Here is a 17037-nt window from a genome sequence, read left to right as displayed (position 1 = left end):
TGCTGTTAACAAAAATGAAATGCTCTTCTAGAGCTGTCTTGCTTTTACTTCTTTTATTTTCATGCAATATCTTCTCACAAGAGTGGCTTTTAAGTTCCATCAACCTGGGTGTCACTCATTTTCCCATCACTGTTCTGATTCAGCTTTAATATTTGTTTATTTGGGGGAAAAAACCATGTTCGTAAGAAATATACCACAGCTAGAAGTGTATCCTTTGTATCCTGAACAGGTGATGCATTTCCACACATGCTTGCTAAACTTACGACCTTTTTTATTTTTTATGAGGAAGAAACCACTACCATGGCTGAGTCCTTCAGCTGGACACTTCCTATCTTCTCACAATATTTGGGGATAAACACTGGGGATAAACATTTGGGGATAAGCAGTGTCAACAAAACTTTAAACAGTAGCATGGTCAAATTAGTTTTGCACTTCTTAAAGGCACATAAAAATATTTTGAGTAACACATATTCACTCTTTGATTTAACAGTTCGATGCCTTTGATTCCTTTTTTGCCAAGGGAGGAAGAAAATCACTGAAAATTTTTTATCAAGAAGGAGATCCACGAGGAATAGGTAAATGTTTAGGAATAATAATACAAGCACATGTAACAGTGCATTCTATTGTTCATTTAGTCTGAGGTTTCTCAGAATAAAATCTGCTTTTGCTTGTTCAGAATTTTTTAAGCTTTTGCTCTGAGGACTGAAAATTTGTATTTTAAATGCTTGCTTCAAGTCAAATTGTTTAGGAAAAACAAAATCTCAATTTTAGCCATTCCTGGAAGAAAGACTATAAAGTGTTATTTTGAAGTACTGAATTGGTTGTGACTTTTTCATACGTGAGTTTTTCCCAGAGTTCATTAGAAAGCACTTCCATAAAATCTGTCTCTGAATTTTCATTTATTATAAATATTTGAAATTTTTCACATTTCACGTGTGGTAGAGAATTAGAATGTAATATCTGACATCACTAATGATTCACTAATTACTGCAAATATTGTTCTGTTACTTATTTATATTGAGCTATCAAATTGCATAGGAATATATCCGCAGAGGACCTGAGGCCATCTCAAAGTCTCTCTTTTCTCACTTAGACCTGACATCTTTTATGGTAGGATAAATGAAAATAAAGTATCTTAGTCACCAGCAAATTGTTTCAGAACTATGGGCCTGAGCAAATTCCCTTTTCAGTGCATTACAATGCACCCAAATAGGTTTGTAAGATACATGTTATATGTTTAGTGTAGTTTTGTAATAGTGTAATTAATTACAGTTAGAAATGATAGTGGTTTTTGTTTTCTGATAAAAGAAGAAAATAAATTATTTATATGTTCAATTTTATTTCCTTATATTGATTTTAAGCATTTTATAATACCCTCATTTTAAAATAGAGTCATACCTATGAAATTCCTTTTCAGAGTGTGGTCGGGTAATTCCAGATGTTGAACAAGGAAATAAAATTTTTCAATTTTATTTGGAGAAGACACCGGACAAAATCATGGGACTATGCTTCTATTTCATTCGCTATAAGAATGACACATCCATAAATGATAAAACTATACATGAGGTACTCTCTCATTTATTTTAACAACTAAAAACTTTAAAAGCAGCTATTTTTTGTTTCATTATTTTTTTCACAGTTGTCACATAACTAAAATTAGTGGTAACTTTTTTGCTCTCCATTTTGGGTAAACAACAAATAGCTGTATCACCTCATCAAATACTTGTGAATTTAGTGTCTTACAGGGTTCTTGTTAAAGAAATAAACATTAATTTCTCATTCTCCTTGATATTTTTCAAATGGTCAAAGTTGTTAAGTATATTTTAATTGTGATCAAAACCCCTAAGCTACAAGGAAACACTGAGAAGACTTTATTGCAAATACCAGGAGACAAAAAGTTTACCTGTACCTTTTAATGTGCTTTGATAAATAAAATACAAAATTAACATTTACCCTGTGCAAATTATGTGGCGTGTGATTTTCTGCTTTACAAGACAAATTCTTATATAAGTGTGGGCTTCATTACTGTTCATAGCTACATGTCTTAGCATTTGGGCAGTGCTTAAGGGACTGTAAATTGATAACAAATAGTTTCACATATGTATCTTGTAATTAGTATTATTTCAAATTCTTCAGACAGAAAATCCATTATTATTTTACATGCTTTATATTTTATATTAAAATATTCCATTCCTTTTGAGACCCAAGGAGGTGAAGGAGAATAAACACTATCAAAATTATGATACAAGTTCTGTCTTTTTCAAGGGCCTCAGTATTGGTCATAAATATCACTTTTGCATCAAATACCTTCCCAATTAATTCCAAATGCTGAAGGGATAAGGAAAGGAAATTTATATTCTAAGTTTGTTACATGATGTATGTTAATACTTGCTTATTTTAAGGACATTTTAAATACTGGAATATTAGAAATAGTCAGACCTTCTAAAGTTTTGTTTTGGAGAGTAGGAAAAAAGTAACTTGATTCAAAATAATATATATTTAATCAGATAATTGCTTCTTATATAATTTCAGATAAGGACATTCAGAGAGTTTTTTCCTATTTGCAATTAATGAATTAGTCCCTAATTGTGGGTGAGGGCATTTTTCTACCATTTCAGAATTTCCAAACTTTGTGTGATAGACTGATGTAACAAAAACATAACTAGACAGCTTTTTTAAACTGTATTAAATAATTGTTGACTTCTTTTTTTATTGAAAGTACTATCTTATGGGCACAATGTAGGTATGTTATATAATGATTTTCTCTCCTTAAAGTTTTGTTTGGCATATTGGAGTGCTTTTATAAAAATACGTAGAACTTATAATACTGTTTCTAGTGTAAGCTGCTGCTTTGATAACAATAATATTTTTACACTGCAGGAAATTTCCTTTGGTGTTTTGGATGCCACTGATGGACTCCTACCTGGTATTAAAGATGTAATAGAAAAGGTTTTTCTCCCTGCTATCCTTGAAACAAGTAATTGGGGTGATTTAGGTCAGTCCAAAGAGGATACAAAAGACAAGCAGAATTTTGTGGAAACAATTAAGAAATACATTTCATTTTTAGGAGGTAAGCATTGCATTTAGGAAACAAACTAGAGGAATTCTGCTTAAGGATTTCTGTTTAAAGGTAGTGATAGTGCATAGATAAGGAACTTTTCACATTCTGCAAGGAAAAATAAAATTATCCATTACTTGCATAATATATACATGGGTGGATTATTTTCTTAAGAAAATAGTCACACATTGCTTTTAACGAGTATCACTGCATTTAAAATCAGATATTTCTGCTTTATGTGAGTGCAGTAAATTGCTATTCTATCAAAGAAACCCTGACTGCAGATGTATATTTTCAAATTTAAATTGCTTTGACTGGTGGAAATTTATTTTAAAGTCTTAACTGGTTTGGTATTGTACTTGCCTTTTTCTCAGGTGCTGCAGCATGCATTGAAGGAACAGTTGAGTTGAAAAAAATAGATCACATTAATTTTTCTGAACTCCAGACCTTTGATAAAATAACTGCAGCTGCTGACAATTATGACACAGTTAACCAGCTAGAGGAAGTACTTATGATATGGTATAAACAAATTGAACATGTAAGTTGCTGTTTTAATGCATCAATTCAGCATGAATATGGATGGATATTTATAAATTATATGTGAGATTTGCCTGAAGTTTGCCAAAGGCTTCAGCTGCATCTTCACCCAAATTAAGAGAAGCGCTCTGCTTCTATGCACAAGGGAAGTGGATAGTCCTTATGCCTAGGAATTTACAGTCTAGGGAGAATAAGAGTTTCTGAACACTTAATTCACAAATAGTAAGAAGATAACAGAGAGTTGCAGGACTAATAACACTGATGAGGACCACGTATGTATATGTATAGAGCATACCTAGTTGTACATTACCTGTTAAGTTTCTGCTGCCACTTGTGGTGGGAAGTACTGCTCTTAACAATGTTTTTGAGCAGGACCAGCAGGGCATATTTTATCCTGTGTAAGTCTTGCATGGTAAGGTCTCAGTTATCCAAGATGCTAGTGTCTGAGACTTCCATGAAAAAGAGAGAATCCTTCATCAAAATATGAATCTGTGTAGGCAGGGACATACTCTCCTTAGAAGGCATACTATAGTTAGTGTGTTTCGCTACAAGAATAAAAATGTCAAAGACATGTAAAAAGAGCTGACTGCACATTTATCAACATACAAATGGATACATTTATGACTGATATCTAATACTTTTATTAAACTTATTCTTGAAGTTCTGGACAAGTGAAATTACATTTGGTGCATTTCAATCCACAGATTCTGATTAAGGGCTTATCTGTATATTCTGATATTCACCCAGGGTATGACAGCAATTGAACATATATATTAATTGCCTTAATTTCAGTTCGAGAATATAATTAAGTGCAATTCAGACTTAGAAAGCTTTTCCAAATGGGAATAATTTTCATGTGTCAGTAACTGCAAGCTTGTTCCTTTCTAAGTGAGTTTCTCAAGAGTGTTTCTTCTCTATAATGACTTGTCTATTTGCTGTAGTAGACATTTGATTTTTTTTTTTTTTCCAATTGGGTTGCAGGTCCTGATTGAGAGCAAACAGCTAAGGAGAGAAGCTAAGGATTCAGGTCCACTGATGGAATTGGAGAACTGGAAATACATGTCTGCTAAACTGAACTTTATTATCGAACAGATCAAAGGACAAAACTGCAAAGCTGTTGTCAATGTTCTGAAAGTTGCACACTCTAAAATACTAAAGGTAATATTTTTTTTCTTTTTTATGCTTTTTTTTTACTATAAAGGTTATTGTTTCTTTGTTTGTTTTTATTTAATCTAAGAGAGATTTGCCAAGGAGGATTAGAAGGGGAAAATTTAGATGTGTTGCTGGTGTGCTGCATCTGTCCAGACAAAGAACAAGACATTTCAGGGATGCAGCCAAAAGTGAACATAAAATACATTATATGTGTAATAAATACAATAAATTAACTTTTATTGTCTGCTTTGTCAATGCCTCTTTAAAAGTCTTTTACCAAAGTTTACTTCTGGAGAGTGAGTGCAAGTTAAAGAAATAGTTCACTATGTACAAAGTTCACTATGTATGAAGTTGTTCACAGTACTCTTTTCCCACTAGTCGTGGCAAGAATTAGATGGCAAAATCACAGATGCAGCAAATGAATCGAAGGATAATGTGAGATACCTAAGGACACTTGAAAAAGTTTGTCAGCCCCTTTATACCACTGATGTTGTAAGTATGCTTTTCACCATTCTTTATGCATAGTTTAGGTATTTACATATAAATTCCAGAGCAAAATAAAGTTTGTCTTCCTTATATTTACTTTAAAGTATTTTTTTCTAATTTACATTTCTAGTTTTCCTGATTTTTTTCTAAAAGCTTCTCAAGCTAAATGTTGAAGCATTATTTTATTATATATTTCATAAATATAGTATTTGAAATATGTATTTAGTAAATAAACATAAATACATATGATTGTCTAATAAGTTAGTCCTGCTGCTGGTGTTATTTTTAAATGCAATTAAACCAGCTACATATTTCATAATACGAAAATCTCCAAATTATGTCTTCCCCTGAAAATGCCATATGTGTCAACGATCACATAACTGTACCCAAAGTACCAACATTTCAGTTATATAGAAAATAATAAAACCTTACAAGGTCCTAAATGGGCAAAACGTTTTTTTAATATAGAGTACATTATTATTTGCTTCTGTTTGCAGAAGTACCTGCCAGTCAGAATTTAGACAATTTGTTATCCAGGTACACCATTCAGTGGCAGTTCAAGATATTAGTTATTTGGTATAATAACTATGAATTATTATAAAGGTGTATTTGCCTAATGATTGTTGCAGAATAGGATGAAAGGAGTAAATACCCTAGAAAAATAGTGCTCATTCTTCATTGGTTTTGAGTCCTTCATGTTTTGGTCCTATATGCCTCCAGCCCTCTGTCAGGAAGTGTTGCATTTCTCTTGAATCTCTGGCAGCTTAGGATCCTACTACAAAGTTGTAACTGAGGGCAAGGAAAAGGACTTTGGTATGACATAGAGCTCATATTGAATGGAATAGTATAAGAGGCAAGTATGATAAGCAGTGTCACTAAGCTGTTTATCTTCAGCTCTTCAAGGTACAACTAAAGGGTGCCAGGTACCAGGCCATAGTGATGAACTATATCCATGGGTGTTATGAAGAGAAAATTATTTGTATCACAAACAAAGACAGACATTAGTGGGTGCAAACCCGTTGAAGAGTTCATAATTTTACTAATACAGGATGGTTAATTAGAGTTCTTTGTTTAGTCTGGAACAATTTGGATACATGTGATTTTTCTGTTAAATTGTGTTCCTGAGATCAACTTAATTTAGGTAGAACTTTCTATGATATTCAGCTTAAAAACAATGATTTCCAAGCTAAATATATCTTCTTTTAAACAGACCTTCATTCTTTGCAGAGTTGCATTTAGTATCTGGTATGGACAACTCTTTTATATATTAGTGAATAAGGAACGGCATACATGTGGATTTATGGTAATATTTGGTGTGTGCATAAAATATTATTGTATTTAGTGCATTTAGTGTATGCAGTATCACACAGTGACATTTGTGCTGAAGTAAGTTAATATATGACAATTCAGACTGAGCATTTAACTTGAAGCTCTGAATAAGGGAAATTTAGACACAGTCCAATATTCAGGGTTTTATTTTTTGTCAAGGGTTGAAAAAGAAAACCTGTAGACCCAGAATCTCTTGATTCCATTTCAGGAGTGGTATTGGTGATGAACAATATGGACACAGATGGTTGTTTTGTACTATATAGCATTTATTTCACATTCTTGCTAAATGCAAATGCCTTCTATGTCTATTCACAGTAGGAGTTTGAGTTTGCAACTCAAATTTAATTACTGGAGCTTGGCTTCTCCATTGAAGGGTGACAGTCAAAATTACTTTCTTGATGTTCTGAATTGTAACTTTGACAACTCCCTGATAATGTTAATGAATTATAATGTTTTATCTTTTTCTTTTTTTTTTTTCCCGCCAAAATACTTTGGAAGTGTTTAAGCTACTGAGTATTTGTAATGACACAGTATGATTTTAACAATATGAAAATTGATTTCAGAAAATATGTGAAAGATTTAGATGTTTGATGTGATGCTTGAAAGAATTAGGCATTTGTTAATGAAACTAACATTGTGACAATTAATTAATGAGATTTCTGAAGTGTCTAAATGAAACATTTTAGGAGATATCCCTGATATTTTAGGAGATATTTTAGGAGATATCCCTGATATCTCATTATCCCTGATATCTACATTATCCCTGATAATGTTAATGAATTATAATGTTTTATCTTTTTCTTTTTTTTTTTTCCCGCCAAAATACTTTGGAAGTGTTTAAGCTACTGAGTATTTGTAATGACACAGTATGATTTTAACAATATGAAAATTGATTTCAGAAAATATGTGAAAGATTTAGATGTTTGATGTGATGCTTGAAAGAATTAGGCATTTGTTAATGAAACTAACATTGTGACAATTAATTAATGAGATTTCTGAAGTGTCTAAATGAAACATTTTATATTAAGATTGTTATCACAATGAAAGTACATTAGCAGCCTTACCTGAAGGAAAACGAAAACATCCAGCACAGAAAAGTGCTGTCAGAAAAATACTTCCAATTGCACCAAAAAACGGAACCTTTACATTTTGAATCAATGTTCAGTTTTGTTCATCAAAATAGAATATTAAAATTATTTTATCTTGTAAAGTCTTTAATCTGATTTCTTAGCCAATGATCAAACTTAGCCATTTATTGTTCTTGTTAGTTGATGTTTGAAATCTTATTGAGCATGGTTAGTTGTTTTTAATAAGAAAACTTTTGGTAAGATGCCTTGACATTTTAAAGATTGATTCATGTGACTTAGGGAAATACGTAATTTAGAAGTTGACAATAGAATGGAAATATAGTTGCTAGGAATATGAAGTAATTTTTTTTCTTGAAACTCTGCTTTGAGGTATTAATGACACGGGGATTACCATACTTGATAAAGACTGTACAAATGATTCACCGTGTTTCAAAATATTACAATACTTCTGAGAGAATTACATCATTACTTATAAAGGTAAGTATTTTTTTCTCAGCTTGGATGACCTAATGGCAGATGGCCATCAATCTGACTAGGCTGTTCCTCCAAAAAATGAGAAAGATAATACATTCCTGTTTTCCAAAGCAAGTCATACTTGAAAAGTTAATTGAATTTCAGATAATAAACTTTCCCTCCTTAAAGAGAAAATTAAAACTGGTTATGTGTTTATACCAATGTCTTTTGCAGAATCCATTGTACATTTTGTACAATGATTTTATAGCAAAGAAATCCTTCCTAACTAAACCACACACCTGCAGTAAGCATTCAGGGGAAATTCACAGTACACCCTCATTACACAGACACACATTTTTTGTTTCTTTATACCACAGGGTTCAGCATAAAATTTTGTTACATTTTAATTTGAACTAGGATATTTAGAAGTATGTGCTCTTTTGAATCTGTATCTATTAATGGCTGTGGCTATTTTCTATATATCACATTATGTAAATATTACCTGTCATATAATGGTTCTTTTTACATTTGTATATTGACTTTTGCTACTGTCTATTATTTAATGGTTTAAATTATTTACTTAAACCATTATTTTTATTTAATGGTTTAATTATTTAATTATTTAATGGTTTAAGGGTATTTAAAGGTTTAAGTGCGTATTTCACTACAGAGGCTAATAACAATCTGGTTATATGAAGCTATGCTTGAAATAGCAAGGAAACATCTGTATTTTAATAGGGTTTAAGGTCCCTATTTACTGTTTGTTTCCACTTAATGATCATCAGAAGTGACACTAGACGTCCTATGTCCAACTTCATCACTAATATTCTTAAAGTTTGAGGCTGCCTTTGGTATGGCAGTTTCCAGGCTTTTTTCAGCTAGGGGTACTTAAGATGTGCTTTACAGTACCCTCATGTCAGTGTTGCCTTTTTCCCAGCCTGGAAATGAAACTCAAGATAATTTTAAGAAGGAGGTAATATAAAAGAGGATCTTTAATGAAGGTGTCAGAGGCAGTTATGGAAAAATGTCCGCAATAGCCCACCCCTGCAAGGATGAGTACACATTTGTAGGTTTTAGGAAATTAGCATAATTGATAAAAAGCACCAATTAGGAGTACAAATGGTGTTGCAATTTTCCTCCAGGTCAAGCCCCTTCTCTGGAGTCCCCCTTTCAGCACTAGCTGTGCTTTGTCCATGAGAATGCATCTCAAAGAGTTCTCAGCTTTGGTTCCCTGGTAGAACCAAGATAGCGCTGGGGCCTTGTACGTCCCAGGGCTTGGAGCGCTGGAATTTGTTTTGTCTTTCTGCCATGGGAAAGGCCATGGAAAAGCACTGGAAAAACCAGCTACTGATACAATACATGACAGAGTTACAAATATATGTGCAAAGAATACAGAGGACATATAAAAGAAAAAAGGCAAAACCCAAACAACACCATCAAGAGAATTGTTTTGAATTGTTTATATTATTTAATAAACACAAAAATTGTCTACCTGTAGTATGTCTTCTGTATTTGCACATACTCCTCTCTCCGCTTCTGTCATTACTAACTTAGGATTTTTGTTGTTGAGAAGTAGAATTTTTTTTCCTTTTTATAGCCACAGGAAATACTGCTGGGATACAAAATTCTTTAAGAGCAGTCCTTAAATAAGTGCTGCAAGTGTAAAGACAACAATGTAAGTGAAGAATAGTTGGAATTCAATAAATTCTTTTTGTTCTTGAATTTTCATTGATGACATTCTGTGTTTATGTATTGCTGACATATTACAAATATGTCCTGGGACCTGCATATACTTCTGGGAGTGTTCTCAGAGTTTTTATAGGGTGTTTGTTGTATATATTGCACATATTTTTTAGCCACTATTATTTCCACAAGTGAATTCAAAATCTGATAGTATTGACACATGTATATGAGAATTTTATTAGATTTTGTAAAACAGGAAAGTTTACTGTCAAGCGTCACATTACTGTTAAACTTTTTTCATTTGTCTGTCCTAGGTTACAAACCAAATGGTCACATCATGTAAAGCATACATTACAGATGCTGGCTTGAATGGAGTCTGGGATCAGGAGACACCAGTAGTCATTGGAAAAATCAATGTTTGTATTTTGGCATTTTATTATTTACATGTCAAACCTATTGATTACCTATTGATATCATAAGGAAGTCCACATCAATATGTATCAAGTGCTTCACACCTCTTCGCTTTTTTATTTAATGATGCTTTGAATATTTTCCCAACTTGTAGCCCATGGGCATTATTGTAATTACAATAGCTTCATCGTTATCAGTGTGGTCTCTCACGGACCTTGGAATTGGCATCTTTGCTTTATGTGCAACCAGGGAATTAATATTGCACATTTTTCCATCTTGAGGAAGAGGGGCTATGGAGGAGGGTATAGCTCTGATATGGTACCATCTTCCTCTACCCTGGAAAATCTGGTGTTTGAATAGACCCTGACTTTGTAACAGTGGTTCCTTTCCATACAAGATTTCATTGGCATAACATGAAAAGTCAGTGTTAAGATAGTCTTCCTCTTCTTCATCTGATGGTGACCTATTAAGAACAAATTAAGCGAATGCAATTTGCTATGGCAAAATATGTGCAGCTGTGGGAATACTGGTTGCCAATGTCTACTTCGTTTCCACCTTCTCTTTTTCTGGACCTCATTTACTGAGTTCCTATCTTCCCCAAAAGGCATAGAATACAGAGGAAGAATCACTTCCCTAGTCCTGCTGACCACACTATTGTTCATAGAGGCCAGGATGCCGCTGGCCTTCTTGGCCATGTGAGCACACTGCTGGCTTGTGTTCAGTCTGCCATCAACCAGTACCCCCAGGTCCCTTTCTGCCTGGCCACTGTCCCCAGCCTGTAGTGCTGCAGGGGGTTTTTGTGACCAAAGTGCAAGACACAGCATTTGGTCTTGTTAAACACCAAATTGCTGGATTCAGCCCATTTATCCAGCCTGTCCAGGTCCCTCTGCAGAGCCCTCCTACCCTCCAGCAGATCGACACTGACACCCACATCTGCAAATCAGCTGATGGTGGGCTCAGTCCACTTATCCAGATCATCAGTGAAGATATTAAAGAAGACTGGGCCCAGCACTGATCCTTGGGGGCACCAGTAGTGACTGGCTACCAACTGGATGCATCACCATTCACCACCACTCTCTGGTTCACTGTGCTCTTCTGCTGTATGTTCGTTCATATGTTGCAAACACTTTCTTCAGATACTGAAAAAAACCGCTGTGTTTAAGTTGTTGTTGCCTTTTGGCTGAAACCAGATTAACTGATAACTAATAGCTTTGGAATGTCAATAGGTTTGAGTACTCATAAGCATAGCATAATGAATATGGTATTTATTCCTTCACTTTTTAGGAATGCATACATCTCTTGAGAGAATATCAGAAATGCTTCCATGAAGCTAGGCAAGAGACTTTGGAAAATCTAGGAGGAAAGCCATTGGAAGTATCAGAAGTGTACATTTTTGGAAAATCTGAAGCTTTTTGTAGGAGATTGGAAAAAGTGAGTATATTGGGTGCTGTTGTTACTTGTAAAGAAGAAGCGTTTCTCCAAAGAACAGTTTACAAAATGGATGCTTGCCAGCATACATTCTCTTAATCATCTTTTAAAGGAGGCTATAACTCTCTATTGAAAGAATTTAGGCACTTCCACAGATTAAGTCATCCCAATGATTGACGATATTGCCTCACAATTGCCTTCTCAATGTGTCAATTTATCTCTTTTAGTATGGAGAGAAATAGCCTGATTGATCTAGACTCAGATAATTATTTTAAGAGGCTTAAAATTATGTGAAAAATAAAACACTTTTTTTTTTTTTAATCACATTAAAAACTCATGTTTACTGCCAAGCACAATTCTTCAGATGATTCTGCTGCTTGGTGTTATCTTAACATTTAGCTTACTAATGCAGTGAAGGAATTTTAAACTAACATTCTTGAGTGGAAAAGGTAATAGATGCTTCTTGGTACAGAATAAGGTCAGACAAGGGATAAAATGATAATCATCACAAGGTAAGAATTCTGTGAGTCTTTGGTGTACTTTTTCATCACTCAATATGCATACTAATCTGTAGGGTTGGGCTTTTTTATTTTTTGATATATCTTTTTGTCATAAGCATGCCATGTTTTAACTCTTTTTCCATATTATCCTATTGGATCTAGCAGTAAAACATAAAAAACCCTCTTTATCAGTGAGAAAAACACAGATTTTTTTCATTTGTGTTGAGTTGTGGTGATAACTGATGTTGAAAACTGAATTAACCATGTTTCAAGTATTGAAGCTACTTGACTCAGAAACAATGCAGTAGCTAGAGGAGTGGTTGTTGAATATTTTATTTTGCTTAGGTTTTAGCTTATAGAGAAAATAACAAAGAATTCATTATGAGCATGAATATAATATCTTTATTTCAGATAATGGAGATGATAGCCGTAGAACAGAATTTTAATGCACTAACTCATTGTGCAATTGAAGGTCTAGATCTTATGGCAGTAAAATTCAAAAATATCTACCACATTTTTCAAAAGAAACCATATGACACCCTTGATCCACATGTAACAGAATTTGATGTGGATTTTGTGAAATTCAAGTCAGAAGTTGAACGTTTAGAGGTAAGTAATATTTTGACTTATTATAACTTGGGAAGGAATCTATGGAACTGCTTGTCAGTGAGACTTTGGATTGTGAATAGGCTACATTGTTATTTCAAACAGCATGGAGTTTGTGTTTGTCTGGAGGGAGGCTTTTTCCATTCCTTCTCCTTTCAAAGAAAGGTGTAAAATATAACAACCAGTGCTCAAGGATGATTTTCACTCTGTGGCCAAAATGACAAAAATTGTGAGACCTGAGAGAATTTTCTATGTGAAAGTAATTTTTCAGCCTGAAGAAATGTGGTCAGATTTTGGGTAGAATAAATTTGCAACTAATTTGTTTATTTCATTGAATTGTATGACTTTTTAGAGATTATTTGACTGAAACTAGCTATTTAATTATTATATTAAGCATGGCCTGATTAATGCTGCTATTTTGTGCTGTAAGTGTGCTTTAAATAACAATTTCAAGTGCTGCTATGTTAAGAAAATATTGTCAAAGTACTATTCTCTGACCTGAAAACCCACACTGAATTATGTATTCTTTAGACACAGCTACAGAATTTTATGCGTACCTGTTTTCGGAAAATTTTGTCTTCACAGAATTCACTTCAGTTACTTCAAAGGTATTGCCACCTATGTTTTAAAATATTTTAAAGTAACTTGAAATTACTGATTAGCACAATTTAAACAGCCCAGGAAATTTTAAAACAAAGGGCCTGAGAATTTTTCATTACTGATATTCTGAAGCCCATAATCATGTTAAAATGTTTTCTCTTTTTTATGGGAATCAATATATTATTTTTCTTAATTTCATTAGAATATTTTTATACACAAGAAGATACTAAAGGAAAAGCCTAAAACATACTAAGCAATAACTACCAAAATACCCAGCAGGGCAGAAATTTTCAACTTGTTTAAACTTCCTCAAAGAAAAAAGTTTTCCAGATTCAAAATAATTTCCTAGATTTTTCTTATTTCACTTTATGTAATGTTTATATGTCCCAAAATAAATTACAACAGTTATTATTTTAGAAATGTCATTTTGGGTACCAATTTTTAATACAGGTTTCAAAGTCTGAATATGCCATGCCTTCAAGAAGAAACTGCACATACAGTTAGTTGTATTCTTCAACATTATGTAGCAGAACTCGAAGCTACTAAAAAGGTATTTAATTTCTTTCCAGTAAGTTGTAAACATCATGTTAAAACAGGAGCAAGCATTTTAATAAAAACATTTTTTTTCTGCCTCTTTCACTAATTTACTCCTAATTCTCAATTTATCCTACTTCTGTTTTCCTGTTACAAAAAACAGGCCTTAGTGGGTGGGCAGCACAATATGCACAACTGCTCTTGAAGGCAAATTTTTCATCACAATTTTACTTTATAGACCAAAATATTTTCTATTATTCCTTCATAAATTAAATTTAAAGAAGCATGTTCTTTACTGGCTGTGTACATTGCTTGCTTGTACCTTTCGGATTTTTTTATTAAATGAGGTTCTGCAGTTGATTTGCATTTATAAGTAGTTACTGTCAATTGCTGTGGCAGCATAAAATACATGTAAATATTGGCAAATTGCATTTAAGTTCATTATGAAGTAATTTTTCATGGTTTTTGTAGTGCACCCTGACTGAGGTATAAATGAGAATTAAGTTCTGGCAACTGCTCATATCACTTGAATGTAAACTATTACTTTGTCCGTAAAATAAACATCTGCATCAGAATTAGATGTCCAAATTCCCTTTCTACAAAAGAAAGAAAGAAAGAATTACTCTAGAGTGAGTTAATCTGATCAATTTTATATAGTGTCCTGAAGATTTAAATAATTCCCTCCAAATGACCATTTTTCTTCTATGAATATAAATGGAATCTGGAAAATCAGATTGTTGAAAAGGGTTTTTTGAGATGTTTACATTTTGTAAGATCAATGATAGAAGTTTGCACAAGGAGCCAATATCTATAAACTCTGCAGTTATTAGAAAATTTTTCCTTCACACAGTGACTTAAAACTATAGCCTAGCAAAGCTGCTCTGAACCATTCTTTACAGTGTCCTTTCCCTACCTACACACTGTATATAACAATCCCTGGACCCCTAATTACGGGTTTAACTAGATGAACAGATTCTTAGCAGCACTGCTTGCTTAAAAAAAAAAATCATGTATCCCACCCTTATCTGTGTTTTCCCAGGCAAGAAAATAATAAGTACATTTACTGAGAGGGTTTCATCCAGGTCAGTTCCTCTCAAGGTCATTGTGAAGCTACTTGGATTTCTTTGGTTGGGGCCACCGGAGACAAGTTTGGGCCAAGACATTCTAGTTATTGAGGAGTTGTGTCATCACAGCCTGAGTTCACATGCCTAAAGTTGGGTGTCTCCAAATACTCCTTTTTTCTGTCAAAGAACACGTCTTGATTCTGCTGACTAGTTTTAACTATTTATTCAATATTACTAAATTGCCTTTTATCTTTGACAAGCAAGTTATTTCTAATAAAAAGTTGCTCCAACTGAAATGCTGGTTCTAAAGTGACTGAATACTTTGTCATTGCAAATTTTGTACAGTATAAATTTAAGCCTTTTTGTTTTGTTTTGTTTTAATGCAGCCATTCACTGAGCAGGGGACATTGTTTTCATCTTGGACACAGATAAAAGTATGGACTGTGTGTCCAGGAGTATCTACATGCATTTTGGTTCGAAGTTAGTAGAAAAATGCATGTCATAGAATGCTAAATTATCCTGATTTGGAAGGGACCCACAAGAATAATTAAGTCCAAATCCTGTAATGTTATCTAATAGTCAGATATGTGTGTCTGAAGAACAGTGTTGATGTTTCTATTCAGGAGAAAGCTCTCAGTTAACAATCTAGCTTGGGCCTCTTCTAAGGCCAGTTCCAAGCGAAGGAGGAAAAGTCCCACAGGGGTGGGACTGGTCTCCTGATACCACTTCCTTAAACAGCTTGCTTTCACAGCAGATGGCTTCCAAGTCAGGTGTCAGACTTGATCCTGAATGCTGGCTGCTCCGCCCCAGGGTTCACAGTGCCTTTTAGTGTACTCAGGACTCTGTAATAAACACACAGAGAAACAGCAGAGCTGAGAAACAGCATGAAATGATGGAGACTGCAGATGTACCAGCGTTGATATGTGTGCATCTTTGAAGGGTACCAAGTCAGGGAAAAAATACATTTTTCTCTCCATGAGCTGTTGTGTGACTCCATGCAGATTTAATCTATGTGGGAGGAGGATGAAATTCTTCTACAATAGAAAACTCTTTAGCATTTCAATAGAGTTTTTTAATACATGTGTTTAATGATATTGTTCTTGCTGTAGCTATACCAAACCCAGAAAGATGACCCTCCTCTAGCTCGAAACATGCCACCTATTGCAGGAAAGATACTGTGGGTGAGACAGCTATTCAGAAGGGTAAATGATCCAATCAGCTATTTCCATGTAAGTTGATGTGCTGAAAAATTAGGTGTTATGTGTAACAGTGAACTGTCTTCAGTAGAGTGATCATAAAATTTCTGGCTATGATTGCAACATTTGTTGTATGCTAAGCAAAATTTTTCTTTATATGTTTATACTGCTCTGCAGTTAGTCTAGTCTGTTCTATTCCAACACTACATCTTGGATCTACAAGGCTATTTCAGTTGAAAATAACCTTGAAGAATCCTTAAAATTTGAGTGATTCTCCTACAAAGTATCTAGGGTCTCATGCCAAGTTAACTTCTTTGTGAGAGAGGTTTTCACTTTCCTGTTTCCCTTAGATGGGAATAATAATAATAATCTAAATCTGTTCCAAGGAAAACAGACATAAATTTCATCACTGATTAAAAAAGGAAACTTTTAAAATAAATTTTCAGTTATTCAATTTTGAGTAGAACTGAGTATCCATTTCACTGTGAATTGTAGGTATTTATGACAGTATATTAAAGTAATTGCTCTTACTGATGTTAAATATTTAGTATTTATTCCTTACAAGTTCTTACTGACTTTATTGTCCTGTAAATTTGAATCATAAATATTTGATACAGTTTTTAAGAACTCTGTCAGTATAATTCATAGTATTAGCCTACACTATGTATAGACAATAGTTAAATTGAGGAAAACCCAAGTGGTACGGGTGGTTTTGGATATAGTTTTAGTTTCAATGTACTGTGTTTTAACAGAAACATTCAGATATCTTGGCAAGTCCAGAAGGTAAAGCAGTTGTTCAGTCATACAACAAACTTGCATATGTATTGGTGGAGTTCGAGGTAGTCTATCATAATGCGTGGATGAAGGAAATGTCACAAATACAATACCGTAAGTAATTAAATATGTACTTGC

General features: G+C 33.6%; 1 protein-coding gene across 4 annotated transcripts in view; it reads left to right on the top strand.

The window, feature by feature from the left end:
• Positions 1–17037, top strand: part of DNAH8 (dynein axonemal heavy chain 8) — a 115550-nt gene that overhangs the window by 4156 nt on the left and 94357 nt on the right. For 3 of the 4 annotated variants that reach the window (XM_064414558.1, XM_064414559.1, XM_064414557.1), the window contains exons 4-17: positions 491–575; positions 1418–1566; positions 2881–3070; positions 3433–3596; positions 4577–4753; positions 5126–5239; positions 8020–8127; positions 10101–10202; positions 11482–11628; positions 12537–12734; positions 13263–13339; positions 13782–13881; positions 16039–16158; positions 16878–17013. In XM_064414558.1, coding sequence (XP_064270628.1) covers positions 491–575; positions 1418–1566; positions 2881–3070; positions 3433–3596; positions 4577–4753; positions 5126–5239; positions 8020–8127; positions 10101–10202; positions 11482–11628; positions 12537–12734; positions 13263–13339; positions 13782–13881; positions 16039–16158; positions 16878–17013 — 1867 coding nt within the window. The remainder of the gene's footprint in view (positions 1–490; positions 576–1417; positions 1567–2880; positions 3071–3432; positions 3597–4576; positions 4754–5125; positions 5240–8019; positions 8128–10100; positions 10203–11481; positions 11629–12536; positions 12735–13262; positions 13340–13781; positions 13882–16038; positions 16159–16877; positions 17014–17037) is intronic. The other variant, XM_064414560.1, reaches the window with a different exon arrangement.

This window comes from Passer domesticus, chromosome 3 (genome assembly GCF_036417665.1).
Source record: "Passer domesticus isolate bPasDom1 chromosome 3, bPasDom1.hap1, whole genome shotgun sequence".
In the NCBI taxonomy this organism is placed as follows: Eukaryota; Metazoa; Chordata; class Aves; order Passeriformes; family Passeridae; genus Passer; species Passer domesticus.
Note: the sequence above shows the minus strand (reverse complement) of the source record. Positions and strands in the feature narration are given on the sequence as shown.